General features: G+C 42.3%; 1 protein-coding gene across 1 annotated transcript; it reads right to left on the reverse strand.

Moving 5' to 3' along the window:
- Positions 1-2,283: 2,283 nt before the first annotated feature.
- ESX1 (ESX homeobox 1) lies at positions 2,284-8,171 on the reverse strand. The gene is made up of 4 exons (XM_006053736.3): positions 7,998-8,171; positions 7,403-7,802; positions 6,117-6,162; positions 2,284-2,759 (listed from the first exon to the last, which is right to left on the reverse strand). Exons 1-4 carry the CDS (start codon positions 8,059-8,061, stop codon positions 2,430-2,432), a joined length of 840 nt encoding a protein of 279 aa, XP_006053798.1. The 5' UTR covers positions 8,062-8,171; the 3' UTR covers positions 2,284-2,429.
- Between the last annotated feature and the right edge of the window lie 15,781 nt (positions 8,172-23,952).

A 23,952-nucleotide genomic window follows, 5' to 3' on the forward strand; every position in this document is an offset into this window, starting at 1 on the left:
AAAAGAAGAGAAGCGAAAAGGAAAGGAGAAAAGGAAAGATATAAACATCTGAATGCAGAGTTCCAAAGAATAGCAAGAAGAGATAAGAAAGCCTTCTTCAGCGATCAATGCAAAGAAATAGAGGAAAACAACAGAATGGGAAAGACTAGGGATCTCTTCAAGAAAATCAGAGATACCAAAGGAATATTTCATGCAAAGATGGGCTCGATAAAGGACAGAAATGGTATGGACCTAACAGAAGCAGAAGATATTAAGAAGAGATGGCAAGAATACACAGAAGAACTGTACAAAAAAGATCTTCACGACCCAGATAATCACGATGGTGTGATTATCACGGGACTCGTTTTTTAAAGAAGTGATTTTTTTTTTTTTTTTTTTTTTTTAGACACGCTAAGCGGCTTGTGGGAATCTTCCCGATCTTACTTCCCCGACCAGGGGTGGAACCTGTGCCTGCTACAGTGGCAGCACGGAGTCAACCACTGGACGGCCAGGGAAGTCCCAGAGAAGTGATTCTTATAACATGAAGGGTGTTAAAACGTCCTGGGACACCTGCAAATACTTCTTGGCCGAAGAACCAGAGTCTTCATTCGTGGCTTGGCCCCTTTTAATTTATTTGACACATCCGTAGGGAAAACAGATCAGTAGTATAATTCTAGATAAATGGAGGGAGAGAAGAGGAGTGGAAATGGTAGCGGGGAATGCCTGCACTTCTGCCAGGTATACAGTACCGCCCCGGAATTAGGCGCGCTTTAGGCGCCTGCAAAGCGGGGTTCCTTAAGGTGCGCAGCAACCTAACACAGCAAATGTTGCCTGCGCCGGGAGCTGGTGGAAGGGGCCCGTGAAGCACAGGCATTCTTGGATACACTAAACACTTGGCAGGCTTTCACACTTGAATTCTGACGTGGGTTCATTACTAAAAATCTGATGTCATTGGAGCTTTCATAAGAGGTGTGTGGGACATCCTGCAGCTTGCGTCTGAGCACCTGGACTGTGTTGCAAACTCAAACAGTAAACTCCAGCTCCCGAAATGTACGGTGGGATCTGATTTCAAAAACCCCGTGCAAAAAAAAAAAAAAAAAAAACAAACAAACAAAAAAAAAAAAAAACCCACAATGGGCAAACAGCCTCCAAGCTTATCATTTCGTCTTAACCACTAGCCAGATTCTTGGACTTTGCGGATTTTGCGCGCGAATGGAGCAGAATCATATAGTCCCATCCATTCCACCAACTTCTGCTCAGAGCCCAATGCAAGAATAACTTCACCCTACTTTGCTTGGTTTGCTGGGGGTTCCGCGTCGTCCCCACCCCTACCTCTCCACCTTTTCCTCTGGGAAAACAAACGGAGCGGCATTGGTGAATTGCACGAGGGTTGGGCGGACGAAGCCGAAGTTTTATCCACCCCACCCCTGACCCCAAATGGCTGTCGCAATCCAGCACAGCCCCTTCCTCCAGCCGGACATTTCGTCCAAGTTGGAAGCAGTCGATTAAACTACAAGTTGGAGTCACGGTTCCCCGAACAAGAGTATCCACTACCAGCACCACTCTCACGTGCACTCGCCCTAGTTTACTTCCACGCCCTGGTTCCAACGGCAGACCCATGGGGCCCCACCTACCCCCACGAGAGGCAACGTGAAACCTACTAGGGGGCCGTCTATCTGACTCCAGCGGGTACATTTTGAACTCGCGGAAGGCAACAAAACCGCTAGATAAGGCGCAAGAATGGCAAGAATACACAGAATGTCTTACTCTGTGACTCCATGCACTGTAGCCTGCCAGGCTCCTCTGTCCATGGCTATTGAGCTCCTTGAATAGAAGATGTCCCCACCTGAAAACACACTGTACCTCACTAACGGCTCATACCTTCCCATCCTGCATATGTACACACTCCCAAAGGGGAAGGGTATGGATGGGGTTGGGGGGAGAACACTGGGTCAGTGTAAACCCGCTACAGGCACTGGGAGGACTCTGATGTGCATAACCTATTATAGTGACTTAGACCCATTACATTATGGAAGGAAGCATCTTTGACCTTCTGTTTGAATTGCATTGTCAAGAGTCGGACACAACTGAGCGACTTCACTTTCACTTTTCACTTTCATGCATTGGAGAAGGAAATGGCAACCCACTCCAGTGTTCTTGCCTGGAGAATCCCAGGGACGGGGGAGCCTGGTGGGCTGCCTTCTCTGGGGTCACACAGACTCGGACACGACTGAAGTGACTTAGCAGCAGCAGCAGCAATTCCCATACACACACCCACTTAGCCCATTTGACACAATCGATATATTCCTAATTTATCTCTTTATTGGAAACGTCATATGCCCTCCCAAAACAACTGGCACTCATTTTACACATTTAACAGGTTTCTTATTTTTTGTGCACAACGTATATGTAGCAGAAACACCCTGTGGAAAACTGTATGAATAACATATTCAGAAACGGGGGCCTGCAAAATGACGGGCAGGGGCCCATGCCACACCTACAGGGCCCATAGCATAGTGAGGCATAGGCACCGGCTGTGGGAAACGCATCCTCCATGGCCCGGGTGGCAGAGGTACGGGCATCACAGGTGGTGGGAATACCCTAGGGGGCAGGCCTGGACGTGGCATTGCAGGAACATATCTCCATCCAGGCTGGAATACATGATAGGGCCCATTAAAGAATACCCCCATAGGGTGGCCCAAGGCAGCAGGGTGCAGATTTCTAAACATCAATGCCCTCTGGTATCTTCTCCATTTGGCCCTTCGGTTTTGAAACCAAACCTTCAACCAGAGGGAAAAAAAGAGATGGCTTTAGTATACTGAACAGTTAATGTCATACTAGAAAACACCCACCATGCAAATCTGCCATTGAGATTTTACACTGCCGCAGCAGAAGCTATTTCCTTATTGCTAAACTCTGTTAGGAAAGTAAACAGCTCACGTCCCTCAGTTAATCCTTAGTGAGCCAAGCCTAGTCCAGACTTTGGCACATTGAATTGTCATTTTTAACATTTTAAATGTCATTTTTAACATTCCTTAATGAATTTTTTTCAAGTCTTACATGCAGGCCTAATTGATGAGTTGCACCGGGTCCCTGCTGTTAATGTCCATGCCTGGGAGCAGATGCTAGGTCAATGGAGGCTCGATCATGGGAGGCCCAGGGACTTTGTGGCTTGTCTTACTTGTTGCTTCAGCAACACGAGAGTTGCTGAAGTCCTGGTCACTGACTTGATATTTTAGCTGTTAGTGTTAAGGAAATTTTAGCTTAACTAAACCAAAATTCACTAAACCCCAAATCCTTTTCTCCAGATAAGATACTGAGTACCCTGTTGTCATCACTGTCAATTTTGCATGCTCCAATCTGCCCTACCCTCCAAACCTTCCTGGGTTCAGGAAAAGGGCAGCTTATTTGGTTCTAGCTTCAGTTTCAGGATGCCAGACAAGAGCCACTGTTTACCCACAGTGTTAGGGTACCCAAGGTCCTGCCAGCTCTACTCCTTAACCAGGAGATCCCAATCCTATCACTCATCCCTAAGGCAGGAAGGTCCAATCATGTCCAGTCCTGTGGGGACAAGAGTCACAAAAGAGGCTCCTCTCTAAATGCTTACCAATCATTAACAAACAAACAAGCTATCAATTAGACTTTACTTTTCTATTAGCATAGCAAGTGATGGGGTTTACCCTGTATTTAATTATTTTGGACCTTCCCAAACTGCAAGTTTTAAGCTGTCTTTTCTCTCTCCCATTTTAGGATTAGGTGTCCTTCTACTACATGCAAATATAGTCTGAAGAAGGCCACTGTAATAAAACTCATTCTGGAGGGATTCAAATGTACCTGGGGTCTAATCTCCCTAAACATAGCCAAAATCTCATGGATGGCAAATTTTAGTATGGGCCAATATTAGGTCCATATTCTCAATACTGGTTTCATAAAACAGATCTGTCATACTTGCACAAGATGGGTAGGGGAAGCATCTATTACGTTTGGGGGAAATCATGCTGCAGTATTTGGAAATATACAAGAACATTATATTTTTCCTTACTTGTGTTTTCTGGCTCATGTTCCCTTCAGAAATCCATTGAGAGGACTATGTAAACCGAAGGATGAGGAAAAACAATTCAGCAAACTTTTCCTCTGGGCTTACCTTGTCTGTCAGATTCGTTTTGAGACCAGGCCTGACTGTTGGTCCAGCCCGTGGCATTAGGATGCCAGCATCCGGTGGTCTGCTTTTCTGCACACCACTGACAGATGCACAGTGTATTTCCATCACTGTGCTCACGTATGTTGTTGTTTAATGGCTAAGTCATGTCTCATTCGGAGAAGGCAATGGCACCCCACTCCAGCACTCTTGCCTGGAGAGTCCCATGGATGGAGGAGCCTGGTGGGCTGCAGTCCATGGGGTCGCTAAGTGTCCGACACGACTGAGTGACTTCACTTTAACTTTTCACTTTCATGCACTGGAGAAGGAAATGGCAACCCACTCCAGTGTTCTTGCCTGGAGAATCCCAGGGACGGGGGAGCCTGGTGGGCTGCCGTTTATGGGGTTGTACAGAGTTGGACATGACTGAAGCGACTTAGCAGTAGCAGCAGCAACAGCATCCATATGTATATATATATATCCATATATATTTTTGAGGGGGGCAAACAAATATTTCTTTGATATAACTATGGTTATCTATACTTTACTAAAAGTGACTGAAATAGTCACCTTTTGACTTCATGATCTACATATTTGTAATCACTGCCTGAATAAATGAAAAAAGTACTTTAAATTAACACAGGTGAGAATTTGGCCTGAAATGAGATCACCCTCATAAAATCCACCTTTTTAAAACAATATCAGCAAAAATGATCAACAAAATCTTAGATGTTAAAAATTCAAGGGAATATTCACTTATGCATTATTAGTTTCATAAAGTTGAATTTGACTCTTCTCTAACCTTTTACCCCTTCTTAGGTCAGGGAAACTTTATTCAAAATTATTCTTTCTCTTTTTTGGATTCATTTTTTTTCCTGGTTAGAAATAATATTTATTATTCCCTCCCGCCATGTACAGATTACTTTTCAGAAACATGAATGTATTATCCATGTCTTCATCAATAACAGTTTGTAGAAAATAAACTTAATTCATATCTTGTCAACAATATAGTTCTATCATTTTTTTGAAACAATAGCCATTTTATTTTTCCATGTTAGTTCAAGAATAGCTTCAAGTTTTACATTTCAGATCAAACCAAGACAATCTTTGTTTCTAGGTAATTGCCTGACAGAGCCTCCCCACCCCCTAAAAAATTCTATACCCTAAGTGATAACCTCTTCTTGTACATTCAGCAAACTTTACATTGGAAAAGAAAAAGAATAATTGAGATAGGTACTTACTCTCGTGCACAGTAATAAATCTAGCTGAGCTTCTACTCCTTCATTTTTAAGGATGATTTTCCAAAGCTTGCAAACTTTTCCCCATTACTACCATAACTGCAATATTTTAGCAATGTTTTCAGGCCGACATCAAAGTCTTCCAAAAAAAAACCAACTAGAATTTAAGACTGCTACCTCTACACTACTTTGCAAAAACACTTAAAAAACAGCAGCAAGACAATTAGGCACTGGGATTTGGAACTTTAAGCCACCCCCTTGACAGTTTCAGTTTAACTAAACATATGTTAGTTACTCATGTACTATGCTCTGTGTTTGAATTACTCCCTCACACCAATGTCTAATATTTATAAGTTCACTCCTTTAGCTAAGACCTTATGCCCGGGTTTTAAGTATTTTAAATAACTGAGTACAGTTGATCTTTCTCATAACCTAGCTTTTCAGAGTATTAAAGTGAATGCTTCCCATGTGAGACTGAGCCCCAGTAGAGTCACATAGAAATATTCCTTTAGGGAATACTAACAGCCTCCCTAAAGGATGCCAGTGTTAGAAGATGAACTTTATTTACTGGAAAAAAACCTGTGTGTGTGTGTGTGTGTGTGTGTGTTAGAGAGGAGAGAGGTCTGTGTTCTACTTTTTTCCCTGTGTGTGTTTGTATGGAAAAGACAACAAAGCACACCAAATTGAGAGTTTTCAGGACAAAACGTAAAGCATGTTTTAGAATGGCTGCCCGGCCAATCTTAAAATTAAGATTTACTAACCTGCACTCTTCTTTCAGCCAGATTCAGACGTCTTGCAATGTCCTCTCTGATGGGGGAAAAGTGCAAATTCAGTATTTGGAATTGTGGATAAAATATATCACATTTCTGTAAATTAAAATTTTCTGTAATACGGTTTATGGTTTACTTAGGGTCTTCCTGTGGACAACTCACCCATTAATTAAAATATAAAAAGGGAATACATATTAAAATTCCTGGTAATGTGCCTGTTACTTCAATATGACTCAATTAATTTTTCCATTTGTGCAACAGCAGAGAAGTAACTTGAAAATCTTTTCACTTTTATGGAGATCCCTCCGTAAAAATAACTAAAATGACAATCCCCCCCTTCCCGCGCAAAAAATTGGTGTTTTAAACCCAAGTATTTCTGTTTACTGTAAAAGGGAGTGGTGAACTCTCATGGAGAAACTTCAAGCCATATCAGCCAAGCAATCAAGGGTGAAGGACGTATACAATGGAACCAGAAAGGGCGCCCATAAACCTCACACTGATTCGTCCTGATGCTCCCATTCCTATCGGGACAGAATAGGCCTTCCCCTTCGTACTCTATGGAGAAGGAAATGGTAACCCACTCCAGCATTCTTGCCTGGAGAATCCCACGGACAGAGGAGCCTGGCGGGCTACACCCCACGGGGTCGCCGAGTCCAACACGACTCAGCAACAACCACTTCGTACTCTAGGGGGCTCCGGCCCGGGCTTTTTAACGGTCAAAGACTGGAAACCGCGCTGCACGTGGCAGGGCCGAGAGACCAGGGTGAGCGCTAGGAGGCGCTCTCCTCGTGCACAAAATTTAAATGGCGTGGAAAAAGCGGAGTAATCACGATAAAGTTTTACTGCAATATTTAAAATATAAAAATGCAGAATGGGGAACACATGTATACCTGTGGCGGATTCATTTTGATATTTGGCAAAACTAATACAATTATGTAAAGTTTAAAAAAAAAAAAAAAGAAATGATGAAAGCCAGAAAAAAAAAAATGCATGCAAAACCCCACGATGAGCGAATTACCAAGATTTTAAATTAAATCAATATTAATCTGCCCTGCTTTACTTGTTCCACCCTAGTCCCGCCCCTCTCTTGCACCCCTGCAAGCTCTGCAGGGTTTGGTCCAACCTCCACGAGCTAGGGCAGACCCGGTGCCCTCGAGCCTCCAAAGTGGCTTTTGGCCCAGGAGAGGAGGGGGAAGGGTCCTGGAAAAGAACCTAAGGCGGCCTGGAAGGCGCGCGGGCCAGCGAAGAACTGGGCGTCTCCGGGGCCAGCCACTTACCGTGCAAACACGTCGGGGTACTGAACGTGGCGGAAAACTCGTTCCAGCTCCAGCAGCTGCAACTGGGTGAAAACGGTACGGCAGCGGCGCGGCTTTACTGCCGCATTCTGGGGCCCCTGGATGGCCAGGGGGCCCGGCTCCTCCTGCTGCGGCGGGGGCTCAATATCGCCGCCGTTGCCCTCACGGTTTTCATCGCCCTCACGGTTTCCGTCGCCGTCACGGTTTTCGTCGCCCTCGCGGTTTTCGTCGCCCTCGCGGTTTTCGTCGTCCAGGAGGTTGGAGTCGGCCTCGCCAAAGTAGTTTGCGGCTGCGGCTGCAGCTGCTTCTCCGGGCTCAGGTGAGGACCGAGTTTCATCTTCCTCTCCGTTTAAAACCTCTGAGATCAGGGTAGGCTCCACATCTGGAAAAAGAGGAAAGCAAAAGGGAGAGAGACTGGGGCAGGGAGTCTTGGAGCCCACGGTGCGCGGGCTGGAGGGGGCCGGGGCCGTGTTGGAGGAGGAGCTGCTATGCAGTATCCCGTCCACCTGCCCTTCCCAGGGAAACTTCCTTTTCTGGGATTTGCCGAAGCACCTGCCATCGCCGTCTAGGCACTAACCATTCAGTTCGTCCTCGTCGATTCCCAAGTTGTGGAATCCTATGTCAAAGCGGCTGCTGTCCATGCTTTGCTGTCGATGAAAGACTGTGCTTCTGCAGACTCTGCGCTGGGTGTGAGGCGATCCGAGGATCTGGGCTCGAGCTGGGACCAGCGGTCTCGAGCTGTGCTCTTCTGGCGCCGGGACCTCTTCTGGCGCAGATACTGGGGCTTGCGCGCCTTATATAGCGGTTTTGTTGCCTTCCGCGAGTTCAAAATGTACCCGCTGGAGTCAGATAGACGCCCCCCTAGTAGGTTTCATGTTGCCTCTCGTGGGGGTAGGCGGGGCCCCATGGGTCTGCCGTTGGGGCCAGGGCGTGGAAGTAAACTAGCGCGAGTGCACGTGAGAGTGGTGCTGGTAGTGGATACTCTTGTTCGGGGAACCGTGACTCCAACTTGTAGTTTAATCGACTGCTTCCAACTTGGACGAAATGTCCGGTTGGAGGAAGGGGCTGTGCTGGATTGCGACAGCCATTTGGGGTCAGGGGTGGGGTGGATAAAACTTCGGCTTCGTCCGCCCAACCCTCGTGCAATTCACCAATGCCGCTCCGTTTGTTTTCCCAGAGGAAAAGGTGGAGAGGTAGGGGTGGGGACGACGCGGAACCCCCAGCAAACCAAGCAAAGTAGGGTGAAGTTATTCTTGCATTGGGCTCTGAGCAGAAGTTGGTGGAATGGATGGGACTATATGATTCTGCTCCATTCGCGCGCAAAATCCGCAAAGTCCAAGAATCTGGCTAGTGGTTAAGACGAAATGATAAGCTTGGAGGCTGTTTGCCCATTGTGGGTTTTTTTTTTTTTTTTTTTTTTTTGCACGGGGTTTTTGAAATCAGATCCCACCGTGCATTTCGGGAGCTGGAGTTTACTGTTTGAGTTTGCAACACAGTCCAGGTGCTCAGACGCAAGCTGCAGGATGTCCCACACACCTCTTATGAAAGCTCCAATGACTTCAGATTTTTAGTAATGAACCCACGTCAGAATTCAAGTGTGAAAGCCTGCCAAGTGTTTAGTGTATCCAAGAATGCCTGTGCTTCACGGGCCCCTTCCACCAGCTCCCGGCGCAGGCAACATTTGCTGTGTTAGGTTGCTGCGCACCTTAAGGAACCCCGCTTTGCAGGCGCCTAAAGCGCGCCTAATTCCGGGGCGGTACTGTATACCTGGCAGAAGTGCAGGCATTCCCCGCTACCATTTCCACTCCTCTTCTCTCCCTCCATTTATCTAGAATTATACTACTGATCTGTTTTCCCTACGGATGTGTCAAATAAATTAAAAGGGGCCAAGCCACGAATGAAGACTCTGGTTCTTCGGCCAAGAAGTATTTGCAGGTGTCCCAGGACGTTTTAACACCCTTCATGTTATAAGAATCACTTCTCTGGGACTTCCCTGGCCGTCCAGTGGTTGACTCCGTGCTGCCACTGTAGCAGGCACAGGTTCCACCCCTGGTCGGGGAAGTAAGATCGGGAAGATTCCCACAAGCCGCTTAGCGTGTCTAAAAAAAAAAAAAAATCACTTCTTTAAAAAACGAGTCCTGTGCTCGATACTGGGCATACTTTTACTTTTTTTTTTTTTTTTTTTTTTTTTACAACCACCATTATTATCTCTCTCTCTCTTTTTTTTTTTTTTTTTTAACAAAGAAAACTGAGCCCCAGGGAAGCCCGGCAACTTGACCGCAGGCTTACAGCGAATTTGTGTACATTGCAACTTGTTCTTGCTGTCTTATTTCAAAGGAGTAAATAATGGTGGGATTCCAGGAGGAGTGGAGGAGGGTGAAAGGTATTTTGCAGAAGCAGGCTATTGGGCAGTCTTTAAAAATCTTGAGTGCCAGGGGTCTCTACCTCCTCCTGCTCTGGCTCAAGCCTCTTGCCCCTGCAACTAGCAGCTCCCGCTGCTGCTACTGCTGCTGCTGCTAAGTCGCTTCAGTCGTGTCCAACTCTGTGTGACCCCATAGACGGCAGCCCACCAGGCTCCCCCGTCCCTGGGATTCTCCAGGCAAGAACACTGGAGTGGGTTGCCATTTCCTTCTCCAATGCATGAAAGTGAAAAGTGAAAGTGAAGTCGCTCGTCGCTCAGTCGTGTCCGACTCTTAGCGACCCCATGGACTGCAGCCTACCAGGCTCCTCCGTCCATGGGATTTTCCAGGCAAGAGTACTGCAGTGGGGTGCCATTGCCTTCTCCGGTCATTTCAGTCATAGTATATTCACTGTGTTGTGTAACCATTGCAATTATCAAATTCAAAAACATTTTCATCATCCCATAAAGAGACTCCATACCTGTTAACAGTCATTTCCCAGTCCCCCTCCCTGGAGCCCCTGTTAAACACTAATGTATTTTCTATTTCTATGGATTTCCCTATTCTGTGTATTTCACTCAAATGCAGTCATACAATTTGTGAACATTTGTGCCTGACTTTTTTCACCTGAAGTTATCTCTGTTGTGCCATGTATCAGTACCTCAATTTTTATGATTGAATTGTATTCCATTGTACAGATGGACCACATTTTCTTTATGCATTTGCATCTGGTGGACATTTGAGTTGTTTCCACCTTTTGGTGATTATGAATAACACTGCTTTGATTGTTATGAGCAGTTGTGTACAAGTTTTGTTGGAATATCTGTTTTCAATTTTGAGGGTATAAATTTAGGACTGGAGTAACTGGGTCATATGTTTAATTTTTTGAGGGAACACCAAGCTGTTTTCCACAGCAGCTGCACTATTTTACATTCCTACCAGCAAGGTAGGGTTCCAATTTATCCATATCCTCTCCAACCTTTGTTATTTTCAGGGTTTTTAAAAATTACAGCCATCCTAGTAGGTGTGAAGTGGTATCACTTATGGTTTTGATTTACATTTTCCTAATGATTAATGACGTTGAGTATATTTTCATGTGCTTAACTGGCCATTGTATATCTTACTTGGGGAAATTTCTATTTGTGCCTTTTGCCTATGTATAAACTGGGTGTTTGTCATTTTGTTGTAGAGTTGAAGAGTTCTTTATATATTTGATTGCTAGACTCTTTATGATTTGCAAATATTTTCTACCATTTCCCAAAAGTGTAAATTTTCTTTTCACTTTCTTATTAGGGGCCTTTGATGTTTGCAATCACAAGCCTGCCCTCATGTGGTTTTGGAGTTCAAATAAATACTATCGGCATAGCCCAGTTCATTTTTAGTGGCAAATCCAGACATATGGCAGGAGCAAATCTGGTCCTTTCTGGAGGAGTCTACTTCTCAGACTTTAACAAGACCCTCACAGATAAAGCTAGCCAAACATACACACAGTTTTTAAAAAAGCCACTATCAGCACAAATAATAAACTAAAGATGTAGATCTCCACAGTTACTATCAGATGCAAACAACTTAGAAACATGTTTAAATAAATGAGAGGATATAAAAAAGACAAGGAAGATATATTAATAAATAAATATCAGAAAGAACCAAATAGAATTTCTAGAAATGGAATTAAAAGATGAATTTTTTTTTCTTATGTGGTAAAATAGACATCATGTAAAATTTACTGTATTAACCATTTTAAAGTGTGCAATTCAGTGGCATTTAGTACATTCATAATCCTGTGCAATCATTATGACTATCTAGTTACAGAACATTTTCATCACTCTAGAAGGTAATTTGTACCCCTTAAGCACTCACTCCCCATTTCCACCTTCCCCATCCCTTGGCAACCATGAATCTACTTTCTGTCTTTATAGATTTACCTACACTGGACATTTCATATAAATGGAATCATAATATTGGCCTTTTGTGTCTTTAACTTAGCATTATGTTGAGTTCATCCATGTTGTAGCATGAATCAGTATTTTATTTCTCTTACTAGGAGGCATCAGGCATCAGCCTTCAGAAGCTCAATGCTAGGATAAAATGGATCTGATATCCCCATATAGCAGCTTGAGGTGACCTAGGTGTGGCTTTGGCACTACCACACCAAGATGGCACACTTGCCTGCCATCTCCTTGCTGAAGGCAGACTTGCTGATGTGGCTTCAGTAGGTTTTACACAGGGATGCACTCTTGAAAACCAAATTTCTAGTTAAACCACTCATGAGGAGTCCTGCCAGGCAACACTCCCTTTGTGAAGGAACTAACGATCCTTGAATGAAGACCAGGAATCTTGATTCTGTCTGTAAACTGAATCAATCTCTAGATGGGTTTTAAGGACTCTAGCAGTCAAGAAAGCTGTACCATTATGGACATTTTGTACTCATAGATTACATTTCTGCTGCAAGTGGGGGTCACCTATCCCAGCTGTGGCCAGCAGTGAGGGTGGGGTGGAGGGATTTTTGGTTCCTTAAGGCCTACAGGAGCCCATTCTTAGCACTGTGTGGTTTCTAATTCTTAGTTCTCCCTACAGGGGACTCTAGCTAAGCATTTGAAATATTTTCAGTCCTTAACCAAAATTTTCTATAGAGCATCCCTGATAATCCACCACAAAAAAGACTGACAGGAAGAGTGGGGTGGCTTCTGATGAAACACCAGTAATGTGATGTCAGTTTTTATTAATTATCATACATAGATTATTCATTCATGTCAAAAGCCAAAACTTTGGCTTCTTAAAAAAAAGAATAAGTGTAGATATAAGGGGCATATGGAGGTTTTTCATACCTACCTTTGTAAGAACCATAGTTTTCTGTAATTCCTTCAGACTCTTAAGACTGTCTGTATACTGACTAAGTGAGAGGAAAGCTCTCTGAGGCTATTTGCATATGTAGTCCTAGCCTTTAGAGAGGACTGGAGGAAAGGAAAGACAGCCTGGAGATAGATATCTGTTACTGTTTGCAATTTTATGTGGCAGTTAAAGTGATTGATATTTGCATTTCCTATCCTGTCTTGAAACACCACATACCCTTCAGGTTTGTTCTATGGAACTGAATCTTTGCACATGAAATTCCAATCCATACGCTGGGCCTTTTTTGCTGTAACCAAGAGTCAAGAATAATATTCTATGATGTTTCTTTAAATTCTGCCCAATTTTACTCCAATAAAAATTAACTTAAAAATTCTGCCCAATTTCTTTGGTCAGTGTTCCCAGAAAGTTTGCAGAATGACTGCTGGTAATGGCTACAAGCATTGATGCATGAATCTTTACACTACTTAGGGCATCCTGGGCTCAAGCTTCTAAAGGTCTGCTCCCTACTGCTGCATAGGGCTCCTTCAGAGGGAAACTTTTCATGACCATCTTGATCCTTCCTATGATCTAGGAAAGTACTTTTCAATCTACCTTGTGTGTGTCCATGCTCAGTCGTGTCTGACTCTTTGTGATGCCATGGACTGTACCCAGGCTCCTCTGTCCATGGGATTTTCCAGGCAATAATACTGGAGTGGGCTGCCATTTCTTACTCCAGGGGATCTTTCTGAGGCAGGGATTGAACATTCTGTGTCTCCTGCATTGGCAGGTGGATTCCTTACCACTGAGGTAAGGACCTCAGTTTAGAGTAAAAGAAAAATACAGTCTGGTAGTTACCATTGGCTTTCAGCTATTTCAAGTCGTGTATCCTGACTCAGTGTCAATGTATACAGGGGCCACAGAAGTGAGCAAGGCCTGGAGAGAAAGAAAATATATGAGATTTTAATATAAAGCAGAACAAGACATGTGACACAAGAGAGGAGCAAAGCAATCTTGTGGAAGTTCAAAGGAGGGAGAGTTCACACCCAGTACAAATCCGGAAATGCATGGAAGATGTGAAATTGGAGATGAATCTTGAACTGTGATTGGGAGTTCTTTTCTTACTTTTTAAAAATAAATACCATTTTCCTTCAAACTACAAAAGTAATGATTGATTGCTGTAATAAATTTGGAAAGTATAAAGAAGCCACAAATGACATCAAATCATATAAACTCACCCATAACCTTGTCTATCATCCATATGTGGTAACAACAACTTTCTTTTTTTATGTATTTTTTTTACAAGTTCTGTATTACAGTTAACTATATGATATTTTATCTTAGCTATCTACCATTATATAATAATTATTTCTTATACTTTAAAGTTTTTAAATTGTAGAGTATGATAGTTTATTATTCATTCATGTGTTCTCTCATTCAGTCATTCTACCAATATTTATTGCCAACCATACACACTTTTATATTTCAGTGTCAAGGAAACTGCCTGATGTGTTTTGGATGGTCAATAAATATTTATTGAGTGAATGAATAGATTTCAAGCACTATTCTGAATTACCAGTTTTCTTAATCATTTTCCCCAGTGGTAAATTCTTTTCCTCTTTTTTCCCCCTATTTTATAACAAGTACATTTTTGGGCATGAATTAGTTGTGGGAAGAATTTCAGTGGGTAGAGTTCAGAGATTGGAGAGAGAGTCTAGGCAGATAGCTCAAAATGAAGATGACACAGAAAAAGCATATTTATGGGCCAGGAAATAGTTCAGTTTGGCTGGAGATGAACTAGGGGAGACATGGGAGTCAGGATTGAAATGTGGTAATAGTTCCTCGCGTGTGTCTAGAAGTTTCTAATTTAAAGAATGCTTTCATGAGCATTAGTTTACATATTCTTATGGCACCCCACTCCAGTACTCTTGCCTGGAAAATCCCATGGACGGAGGAGCCTGGTAGGCTGCAGTCCATGGGGTCGCTAAGAGTCAGACACGACTGAGCGACTTCACTTTATTTTTTCACTTTCATGCATTGGAGAAGGAAATGGCAACCCACTCCAGTGTTCTTGCCTGGAGAATCCCAGGGACAGGGGAGCCTGGTGGGCTGCCGTCTATGGGGTCGCACAGAGTCAGACACGACTGAAGCGACTTAGCAGTAGCAGCATGGCATTATTATTTCCATTTTATAATAAATGAGAAAACTGAGGGTGAGAGAGTTTGACCTGCTCAAGTTTGCACAGCTAGTAAGAGATAGAGGTAGACTTGGGCTTTGAAATATATATTTAGGAGTTTGGGTTTCATCTTGAGAGTAATGGGGGTTGGAGAGGTTTTTTTTAATTTTTTTATTTTTTGTAAGTTAATTTATTTATTTTAATTGGAGGCTAATTACTTTACGTATCGTAGTAGTTTTTGCCATCCATGCACATGAATCAGCCATGGGTGTACATGTGTCCCCCATCCTAAACCCCCCTCCCACCTCCTTCCCCATCCCATCCCTCAGGGTCATCCCAGTGCACCGGCCCTGAGCGCCCTGTCTCATGCATCAACCTGGACTGGCAATCTATTTCACATATGGTAATATACATGTTTCAATGTTATTCTCTCAAATCATCCCACTCTCGCCTTCTCCCAGAGTTCAAAAGTCTATTTTTTTACATCTGTGTCTCTTTTGCTGTCTCGCATATAGGGTCATTATTACCATCTTTCTAAGTTCCATATATTTATGCTATGAACATTCATGTACAGGTTTTTGTGTGAGCATCAGTTTCATTTCATTGCTAGAAATCCCCAAGTATTCGATATCTGGATCTTCTGCTAGTTGTATATTTAGGTTTTTTTTTTTTTTATTAAATAAACTACCAAACAATTTTCTGGAGTGGCTATACAAGTTTATATCCCTACCAATATCTTTAATAGAGGGTCTTAGTATCCTCACCAACATTTTTTTCTTAGCCATGCTGATAGGTATGCAGTGATACCTCATTGTGGCTATCTTATTAAGAAAATTTGCTTTTTCTCTTATGGGTGATGATATCGAACAGCTTTTCATGTACTTATTTGACATCTCTCTATCCTCTGCAGGTCTGTGCATGCCTTTTGCATATTTTCTAGGTGTATTGTTTTTTACTGTTGAGTTTTGAGATTTCTTTATATATCAATATATTCTAGATTTTTTTTTTTACTAGTTATGTCATTTGCAAGTATTTTCTCTTAGTTTGTAGCTTGTCTTTTTATGCTCTCAGCAGGGTCTTTGGGAGATTGAAATTTTTTTATTTTTTCTTTTTTTTTAAATTTATTTTATTTAACTTTACAATATTGTATTGGTTTTGCCATATATCAAAATGAATCTGCCACAGGTATACATGTGTTCCCCATCCTGAACCCTCCTCCCTCCTCCCTCCCCATACCATCCCTCTGGGTCGTCCCAGTGCACCAGCCCCAAGCATCCAGTATTGTGCATCGAACCTGGGCTGGCAACTCGTTTCATATATGATATTATACATGTTTCAATGCCATTCTCCCAAATCATCCCACCCTCTCCCTCTCCCACAGAGTCCAATAGACTGTTCTATACATCAGTGTCTCTTTTGCTGTCTCGTATACAGAGTTATTGTTACCATCTTTCTAAATTCCATATATATGCGTTAGTATACTGTATCGGTGTTTTTCTTTCTGGCTTACTTCACTCTGTATAATAGGCTCCAGTTTCATCCACCTCATTCGAACTGATTCAAATGTATTCTTTTTAATGGCTGAGTAATACTCCATTGTGTATATGTACCACAGCTTTCTTATCCATTCATCTGCTGATGGACATCTAGGTTGCTTCCATGTCCTGGCTATAATAAACAGTGCTGCGATGAACATTGGGGTACACGTGTTTCTTTCAATTCTGTTTTCCTCGGTGTGTATGCCCAGCAGTGGGATTGCTGGGTCGTATGGCAGTTCTATTTCCAGTTTTTTAAGGAATCTCCACACTGTTCTCCATAGTGGCTGTACTAGTTTGCATCCCCACCAACAGTGTAAGAGGGGTCCCTTTTCTCCACACCCTCTCCAGCATTTATTGCTCGTAGACTTTTGGATCGCAGCCATTCTGACTGGCGTGAAATGGTACCTCATTGTGGTTCTGATTTGCATTTCTCTGATAATGAGTGATGTTGAGCATCTTTTCATGTGTTTGTTAGCCATCTGTATGTCTTCTTTGGAGAAATGTCTGTTTAGTTCTTTGGCCCATTTTTTGATTGGGTCAATTATTTTTCTGGAATTGAGCTGTAGGAGTTGCTTGTATATATTTTTTTAAATTTTATTTTATTTTTAAACTTTACATAATTGTATTAGTTTTGCCAAATATCAAAATGAATCCGCCACAGGTATACATGTGTTCCCCATCCTGAACCCTCCACCCTCCTCCCTCCCCATTCCATCCCTCTGGGTCGTCCCAGTGCACCAGCCCCAAGCATCCAGTATCGTGCATCGAACCTGGACTGGCAACTCGTTTCATACATGATAGTTTACATGTTTCAATGCCATTCTCCCAAATCTTCCCACCCTCTCCCTCTCTCACAGAGTCCATAAGACTGTTCTATACATCAGTGTCTCTTTTGCTGTCTCGTACACAGGGTTATTGCTACCATCTTTCTAAATTCCATATATATGCGTTAGTATACTGTATCGGTGTTTTTCTTTCTGGCTTACTTCACTCTGTATAATAGGCTCCAGTTTCATCCACCTCATTCGAACTGATTCAAATGTATTCTTTTTAATGGCTGAGTAATACTCCATTGTGTATATGTACCACCGCTTTCTTATCCATTCATCTGCTGATGGACATCTAGGTTGCTTCCATGTCCTGGCTATTATAAACAGTGCTGCGATTAACATTGGGGTACACGTGTCTCTTTCCCTTCTGGTTTCCTCAGTGTGTATGCCCAGCAGTGGGATTGCTGGATCATAAGGCAGGTCTATTTCCAGTTTTTTAAGGAATCTCCACACTGTTCTCCATAGTGGCTGTACTAGTTTGCATTCCCACCAACAGTGTAAGAGGGTTCTCTTTTCTCCACACCCTCTCCAGCATTTATTACTTGTAGACTTTTGGATCGCAGTCATTCTGACTGGTGTGAAATGGTACCTCATAGTGGTTTTGATTTGCATTTCTCTGATAATGAGTGATGTTGAGCATCTTTTCATGTGTTTGTTAGCCATCTGGATGTCTTCTTTGGAGAAATGTCTATTTAGTTCTTTGGCCCATTTTTTGATTGGGTCATTTATTTTTCTGGAGTTGAGCTGTAGGAGTTGCTTGTGTATTCTCGAGATTAGTTGTTTGTCAGTTGCTTCATTTGCTATTATCTTCTCCCATTCTGAAGGCTGTCTTTTCACCTTGCTAATAGTTTCCTTTGATGTGCAGAAGCTTTTAAGGTTAATTAGGTCCCATTTGTTTATTTTTGCTTTTATTTCCAATATTCTGGGAGGTGGGTCATAGAGGATCCTGCTGTGATGTATGTCAGAGAGTGTTTTGCCTATGTTCTCCTCTAGGAGTTTTATAGTTTCTGGTCTTACGTTTAGATCTTTAATCCATTTTGAGTTTATTTTTGTGTATGGTGTTAGAAAGTGTTCTAGTTTCATGCTTTTACAAGTGGTTGACCAGATTTCCCAGCACCACTTGTTAAAGAGATTGTCTTTAATCCATTGTATATTCTTGCCTCCTTTGTCAAAGATAAGGTGTCCATATGTGTGTGGATTTATCTCTGGGCTTTCTATTTAGGTCCATGCTTGTATATTTTTGAGATTAGTTGTTTGTCTGTTGCAAGTTTTTTTAAAAAATTATTTATTTGGCTGTGCTGAATCTTAGTTGTGGCATGGAGGATCTTTGAGCTTAGTTGCAGCCTGTGAGACCTAGTCCCTTGACCAGGGATCAAACCTAGTGCCCCTGCACTGGGAGCATGGGGTCTTAGTCAGTAGATCACCAGGGAAGTCTCAGAAGAGTAAAAGTTCTTTAAAATTTATTTTCTCCAGTTTTATTGAGATGTAATTGACATATAGCCCTATATAAGTTTAAGGTATACTGCATAATGACTTGTTGTTCAGTAGATCAGTCGTGTCTGACTCTGCGACTTCCTGAACTGCAGCATGCCAGGCTTCCTTGTCCTTCACTATCTCCCGGAGTTTGCTCAAACTCATGTCCATTGAGTCGGTGATGCTTTCCAACCATCTCATCCTCTGTCATCCCCTTCTCTTCCTGCCTTCAATCTTTTCCAGCATCAGGGTCTTTTCCAATGAGTTGGCTATTCACATCAGGTGGCCAAAGTATTGGAGCTTCAGCTTCAGCATCAATCCTTCCAATGAATATTCCAGATTGAATTCCTTTAGGACTGACTGGGTTAATCTTGTTGCTGTCCAAGGGGCTCTCAAGAGTCTTCAGCAGAACCACAGTTCAAAAGCATCAGTTCTTTGGAGCCCAGCCTTCTTTATGGTCCAACTCTCACATCCATACGTGACTACTGGAAAAACCATAGCTTTGACTATACACACCTTTGTCAGCAAAGTGATGTCTCTGCTTTTAATATGCTGTCTATATTTGTCATAGCTTTTCTTCCAAGGAGCAAGTGTCTTCTAATTTCATGGCTGCAGTCACCACCTGCAGTGATTTTGGAGCCCAAGAAAATAAGGTCTGTCACTGTTTCCATTGTTCCCCCATTTACTTGCCATGAGATGGGACCAGATGCCATGATTTTGGTTTTTTGAATGTTGACTTTTAAGCTAGCTTTTTCACTCTCCTCTTCCACCTTCATCAAGAGGCTCTTAGTTTCTCTTCACTTTCTGCCATGAGGGTGGTGTCATCTGCATACCTGAGGCTATTGATATTCCCCCTGGCAATCTTAATTCCAGCTTGTGATTCATCCAGCCTGGCATTTCACATGATGTAGTCTGCATAGAAGTTAAATAGGCAGGGTGACAATAAACAACCTTGATGTACTCCTTTCCCAGTTTTGAATCAGTCTGTTGTTCCATGTCAAGTTCTAACTGTTGCTTCTTGACCTGCATACAGGTTTCTCAGGAGGCAGTTATGATGGTCTGGGATTCCCATCTCTTTAAGAATTTTCCATAGTTTGTTGTGATCCACATAATCAAAGGCTTTAGTGTAGTCAATGAAGCATAAGTGGATTTTTTTTAAATCTCTTGCTTTTCCTGTGATCCAATGGATACTGGCAATTCGATTTCTGGTTTCCTCTGCCTTTTCTAAATCCAGCTTGTATACATGAAAGTTCTCAGTTCATGTACTGTTGTAGACTAACTTAAAGAATTTTGAGCTTCACCTTGCTTGCGTGTGAGATGAGTGCAACTGTGCAGTAGTTTGAATGTTCTTTGGTATTGCCCTTCTTTGGAATTGGAACAAAAACCGACCTTTTCCAGTCCTGTGGCCACTGCTGAATTCTACAAATTTACTGGCATACTGAGTGCAGCACTTTCACAGCAAAATCTTTTAGGATTTGAGATAACTCAGCTGGGATTTCACTACCTCTACTAGCTTTGTTTGTAGTAATGCTTCCTAAGGCCAACTTAACTTCACACTCTAGGATGTCTGGCATTAGGTGAGTGAACACACCATCGTGGTTAGCTGGGATATTAAGATCTTTTTTGTATTCTTGCCACCTCTTCTTAATATCTTCTGCTTTTGTTAGGTCCATACTGTTTCTGTCCTTTATTGTGCCCATCTTTGCGTGAAATGTTCCCTTGGTATCTAATTTTCTTGAAAAGATTTCTAGTTTTTCTCATTCTATTGTTTTCCTCTATTTCTTTGCATTGTTTATTAGAAAGGCTTTCTTATCTCTCCTTGTTATTCTTTGGAACGCTGCATTCAGATTGGTATATCTTTCCCCATCTGATGTAATAGATATATAGACCTGTATAAGTTTAAGTTATACTTCATAATGACTCGATGTACATGTATTATGAAATGATTACCACAATATATTTAATTAGCACATATTTCCTCATATAGTTACAAAAAATTTTTCCTGGTAATGAGATCTTTTAGGATCTAATCTGTTAGCAACTTTAAAAAAAAAATTGAAGTATAGTTAATGTACAATATTCTATGTTACAGGTGTAGTACAGTACAGTGATTCATGATTTTTAAAGGTTACCATGCATGACTGTAAAGTGTAGCATCATGTTGTACATTACATTTCCAGTATTTATTCATCTTACAACTGGAAGTATGTACCTTTTGACCACCTTCATCCATTAAAAGTTTTTAATTTTGATGAGATCTGATTGTTCAGTTTTCCCCTTTAGGGATCATGCTATGTCCAAGAATTCTTTGCCTAGCCCCAGACCCTGAAGGCATTCTCCTATTTTCATCCTAAAAGCTTTACACTTTTATGATATACTTTTAAATTTGTCATCCATTTGAGTACATTTTTGTATAAGATGTGAGGTTGAAGCTGAGGTTTATCTTTTTGCCTATGAATATCCAATTGTTCCATCACCATTTGAGTTCTTTTCTATGATTGTCAAAAATCAGTTGGGTATATTTGCTGTGCTATGCTCAGTCATGTCTGACTCTTTACGACCTCTATGGACTGTAGCCCACCAGGCTTCTCTGTCTATGGAATACTCCAGGCAAGAATACTGTAGTGGATTGTCATTTCCTACTCTAGGGCATCTTCCCAACCCAGGGATCGAGCCTGTGTCTCCTGCATCGCAGGGAATTTCTTTACTGTCTGAGCTACCAGAGAAATCCCATGGACATATTTGTGTGCGTTTATTTCTGGCATCTCTATTCTGCTTTTCTTATTTATTGATATGTGTTTTTCTCCATGCTAATACCACACAGTGTTGATTGTTCTAATTATGTCTGAAAATCAAGTGGATTGATTCCTCTCACTTTATTCTTTTAAAAAATTTTTGACCTATTCTAGTTCCTTTGCCTTTCCATATAAATTTTAGAACAAGCTTTTTTATGTTTGGGGCTTCTCTGGTGGCTCAAATGGTAAAGAAACTGCCTGCAATGTAGGAGACATGGGTTTGATCCCTGGGTCAGGAAGCTCCCCTGGAGAAGAAAATGGCTACCCACTCTAGTATTCTTGCCTGGAAAATTTCATGGACAGAGGAGCCTGGCTGGCTACAGGGGTCACAAATAGTCAGACATGATTGAGCGACTAACACTTTATATGTTTAAAGTAAAAATCTTGCAGGGATCTCACTAGGAATTGCTTTCAAACTCTATACCAAATTGGGAAGAATTAGCCCCTTTACTATGTTGAATCTTTCAACGTATGAACACTATATGTCTCTCATTGGGGGATTTGAAATAGGGTGGTAATGTGATTTGATATGTGTTTTCTGAAAATCACACTGGATGTATGGAGAACCTGTTCAGGCAGGCAGATCAATGAGGAGATGTGCCGTCATTTAGGTGAGAGAGGGTGATGGTTTGAACCAGGTGATGGAGGTGGAGAGAAGAAACTAGCTTTGAGGTTTGTTTTTGAAGTGGAAGTAATAGACTAAATATAGAAATTAAGAGGAAAGTGTTAAGGATGATTTCTGGGTTTCTCGCTTGAGCCAGAAGATGACACCTCTCACAGAGGGGAATATCACAAGGACCAAAGTTTTGGGGAAGGAGGATGAATTTGATTGTGGATGTTGTGCATTTGGGGTGTTTGTGGGCTTTCCAGATGTCTATTGTATCTAGTAGGCAGTTGAATGGGGTTTCCCTGGTGACTCAGTGGTAGAGAATCTGCCTGCCAGTGCAGGAGACACAGGTTTGATCCCTGGGTCAGGAAGATCCCCTGGAGAAAGAAATGGCAACCCACTGCAGTATTCTTGTCTAGAAAATCCCATGGACAGAAGAGGCTGGCAGGTTACAGTCCATGGGGTCGCAAATGAGTCAACATGTCTTAGTCACTGAACAAAAACAACAAAGGCAGTTGAATACAGAGTAAAAAGCTAAGGGAAAAATGAGTACTCCAGATATTTATATCTGTATTTAAACTTGCCCTTGTATCATTTGAATTGGCACAAAGGGATAACCTTGGCCCACAAGGGTCAAGACTTAACCTCCAGGACCCCAGAAATTTGCAAAGGTTTACTCTCCCTGAAGGTACACAGATGATGAACTCAAAATGTATCAGTTCAGTTCAGTTCAGTTGCTCAGCCCTGTCTACCTCTTTGCGACCCCACGAATTGCCACACGGCAGGCCCCCCTGTCCTTCACCAACTCCCGGAGTTTACCCAAACTCATGTCCATCAAGTCGGTGATGCCATCCAGCCATCTCATCCTCTGTCGTCCCCTTTCCCTCCTGCCCCCAATCCCTCCCAGCATCAGTCTTTTCCAATGAGTCAACTCTTCGCATGAGGTGGCCAAAGTACTGGAGTTTCAGCTTCAACATCAGTCCTTCCAATGAACACCCAGGGCTGATCTCCTTCAGGATGGACTGGTTGGATCTCCTTGCAGTCCAAGGGACTCTCAAGAGTCTTCTCCAACACCATAGTTCAAAAGCATCAATTCTTTGCTGCTCAGCTTTCTTCACAGTCCAACTCTCACATCCATACATGACCATGGGAAAAACCATAGCCTTGACTAGACGGACCTTTGTTGGCAAAGTAATGTCTATGCTTTTTAATATGCCATCTAGGTTGGTCATAACTTTCCTTCCAAGGAGTAAGCGTCTTTTAATTTCATCGCTACAGTCACCATCTGCAGTGATTTTGGATATATACCCTTTAAAAAGTCTATAGAACAATAAACTGCAAAATTCTGAAAGAGATGGGAATACCAGACCACCTGACCTGCCTCTTGAGAAACCTGTATGCAGGTCAGGAAGCAACAGTTAGAACTGGACATGGAACAACAGACTGGTTCCAAATAGGAAAAGGAGTTCGTCAAGGCTGTATATTGTCACCTTGCTTATTTAACTTATTTGCAGAGTGCATCATGAGAAATGCTGGGCTGAAAGAAGCACAAGCTAGAATCAAGATTGCTGGGAGAAATATCAATAACCTCAGATATGCAGATGACACCATCCTTATGGCAGAAAGTGAAGAGGAGCTAAAAAGCCTCTTGATGAAAGTGAAAGAGGAGAGTGAAAAAGTTGGCTTAAAGCTCGACATTCAGAAAATGAAGATCATGGCATCCAGTCCCATCACTTCATGGCAAATAGATGGGGAAACAGTGGAAACAGCGTCAGACTTTATTTTTTGGGGCTCCAAAATCACTGCAGATGGTGATTGCAGCCATGAAATTAAAAGATGCTTACTCCTTGGAAGGAAAGTTATGACCAACCTGCTGGTGCTGCTA

This window comes from Bubalus bubalis, chromosome X, assembly GCF_019923935.1.
Source record: "Bubalus bubalis isolate 160015118507 breed Murrah chromosome X, NDDB_SH_1, whole genome shotgun sequence".
Taxonomy (NCBI): Eukaryota; Metazoa; Chordata; class Mammalia; order Artiodactyla; family Bovidae; genus Bubalus; species Bubalus bubalis.